Below are 2,199 nucleotides of genomic sequence, written 5' to 3'. Positions count from 1 at the left end.
TGGATTGATCAATCCGACTATGAATGCAATACCTGCTGAGCTCCATCCTGTCTGGTTGTTAAACTCAACAAACACAAACTTTGCGCTTTGAAAATCTCCTTTGTGCATGGCCAAGACGGTAATAATCACAATGATGAATGAAGCAAGCGAAATACCAAGTGTGCCCAAGAATATTGCCGGTAAAGGGCGATCATAAACGTTGAATAACAGCACCAATATATTAAACAATTCGTAGACAATAAACACTTGCCACTTGTGGACGACAAACTCAGGACGGAACAAGGCGTACAATCCAAGAATTGCAACGGAGATTGTGATTGTAATACTTGCTGAGGTAAACACTGACCCCACCCAAGATAATACTCCGGTTATGTAAGCCAATAATCTTGAGTACCTCCGTGGTGCCAACTTCATTGTCCAATATATCTGACCAGAAGCATTAGGATAAGCTGATGCCATTTCAGCTAATGATATCACAACACAAAATGAGAAAAAAGAAACGATTATAATTCCGTACACAATCATCATAGGTCCTCCAGATGCTATGCCTGTAATTAAAGAGCCACTGATACCGGCCCACGAATTGGTAATTCCGAATCCAACTCCAATCAAAGAGATCATACTAAAATTTCTTCTCAATTCTGGTGCATATCCTGTGTCAGCCAGGAACTCCAAGTTAGCTTGTGCTTCTTTTAAAGCTCTGGCTGCATCCTTTTCGTTTGTAATGGCGATATTATCTATGCTTCTAACATGGGCAGGCAGACTTATCCTATTGGAATGAACATGGTTAACAAATTCCCCTTCGCCGATGCTGTGACTATCCCAAGATGATTCTGGTTTGTTGAACGAGTTTGACATTTTCAGCTTCCCAGTGCTTTGCTTAAACTAGCTCGAACTTTCAATAATGGATATGATAGTTGAGGTAATGGTCCCCTTATATAACGTAAAGTAAAGCTTAACCCATCCTGATGTATCACTATACACCCAAAGGTGACTTCTTGCTCTTATGGTGGGGAGGGGGGGGAAGAAAATGTGAAAGGGTGGGATAATGTGGGGAATATGCTAAATTTAAAACGTCAGATTTAGTGAACTGCGAAGTATAGGCGTTTGAGGGCTTTTTGTAGGGCAAGTTCTTGGGAAACGTTTGGAGCCCAGACGCATACACTGGAATGGAGAGTAGTTTTGTTACCTTCTGCATCAACACTCTATGATGAGTCTCAAAAAGAGGAGAAGGCAATTTCTACCCCGGTCTTGTGTACGTTGCCCATTCTCCAAGAGTCGGGGGAAGGATATTGTTTTTTCATTTGCGGATAATAAAAAGCATTCTTTTGTGTAATTTGGTTATTAAAAGAAAAATTACACAAATAGGCTAGGCTTATTGTTATTGTTTTGCCCCGCTGCAAAACCCATACTCGTCACACTACATCATTTAAAATGGGCTCTCGTGCTGCCAAGGTTTCTGTAGAATAGGCTGTATAACTTTTAAGGTTAATGGTAACTTCATTTAAGGTCTATGTGCCCATCCCATTCAGCCCTATTTGTGTAACTCGGAATTTCTACGAACATTATTGCAAATCTCGCAAATGCAGAAGTTAATTCAATTTTTTCGTAATTGTAGACTGGCACTCTATATGCAAGTTGTGATAAAAGCCATCTCACCAATTTTTGCCCAACACCAAGACTATTTAAATTTCAGATTAGTGGAGACAACTTGTCGAAAAAACTGCTTCAAGTGTATCATTTGCCACGAGTTTTATATATTTCCCCACATTTTAAGTGCTGCCCATTTCGGAATGCATTACCACTTTAATGACTATGTCGTAGTCTACCGAAAACAAAATAGGCAACTAGATTCGCTATCTTGTAATTTCAAATCCAATCAACCGTAATGAGAAAAGTGATGACAAAAATTTTAGTCGATAATCTACAAATCTAATTGCAGCTTCTACCTTGAGGGGTAGCGTATAATTACAACGCATTAATTAAATCTCTGACAATTTCTCGTAACTTGTTTACATAATTGATGTAAAGGCCTGGCGTTCCTTTTTCCCAAAAATAGCACTTTTGCTATGGTATATGAGCTATACCATTGGGTGCAAGTGTAATAAAACCAAATGGTTAAAAGGGAAAGTGCCTAGAACCGAGCTGTTCTTCTGTTCTGCTGTTCTGTATGGGCTTGTAGTATAGTCTCCACCATAA

At 39.4% G+C, this 2,199-nt stretch overlaps 1 protein-coding gene across 1 annotated transcript; it reads right to left on the bottom strand. All coding sequences in view use genetic code 12, as the record gives it.

Annotated features, from left to right (window-relative positions):
* Positions 1-79: 79 nt before the first annotated feature.
* On the bottom strand, positions 80-858 carry CANMA_001147 (uncharacterized protein; the record flags this gene model as incomplete). Its single annotated transcript, XM_051813085.1, has 1 exon — positions 80-858. A coding segment is annotated over one exon (779 nt), but the record flags the coding sequence as incomplete, so codon positions are not given.
* Between the last annotated feature and the right edge of the window lie 1,341 nt (positions 859-2,199).

Source organism: Candida margitis (genome assembly GCF_024628925.1).
Source record: "Candida margitis strain CBS 14175 chromosome Unknown scaffold154, whole genome shotgun sequence".
In the NCBI taxonomy this organism is placed as follows: domain Eukaryota; kingdom Fungi; phylum Ascomycota; class Pichiomycetes; order Serinales; family Debaryomycetaceae; genus Lodderomyces; species Lodderomyces margitis.
Note: the sequence above shows the minus strand (reverse complement) of the source record. Positions and strands in the feature narration are given on the sequence as shown.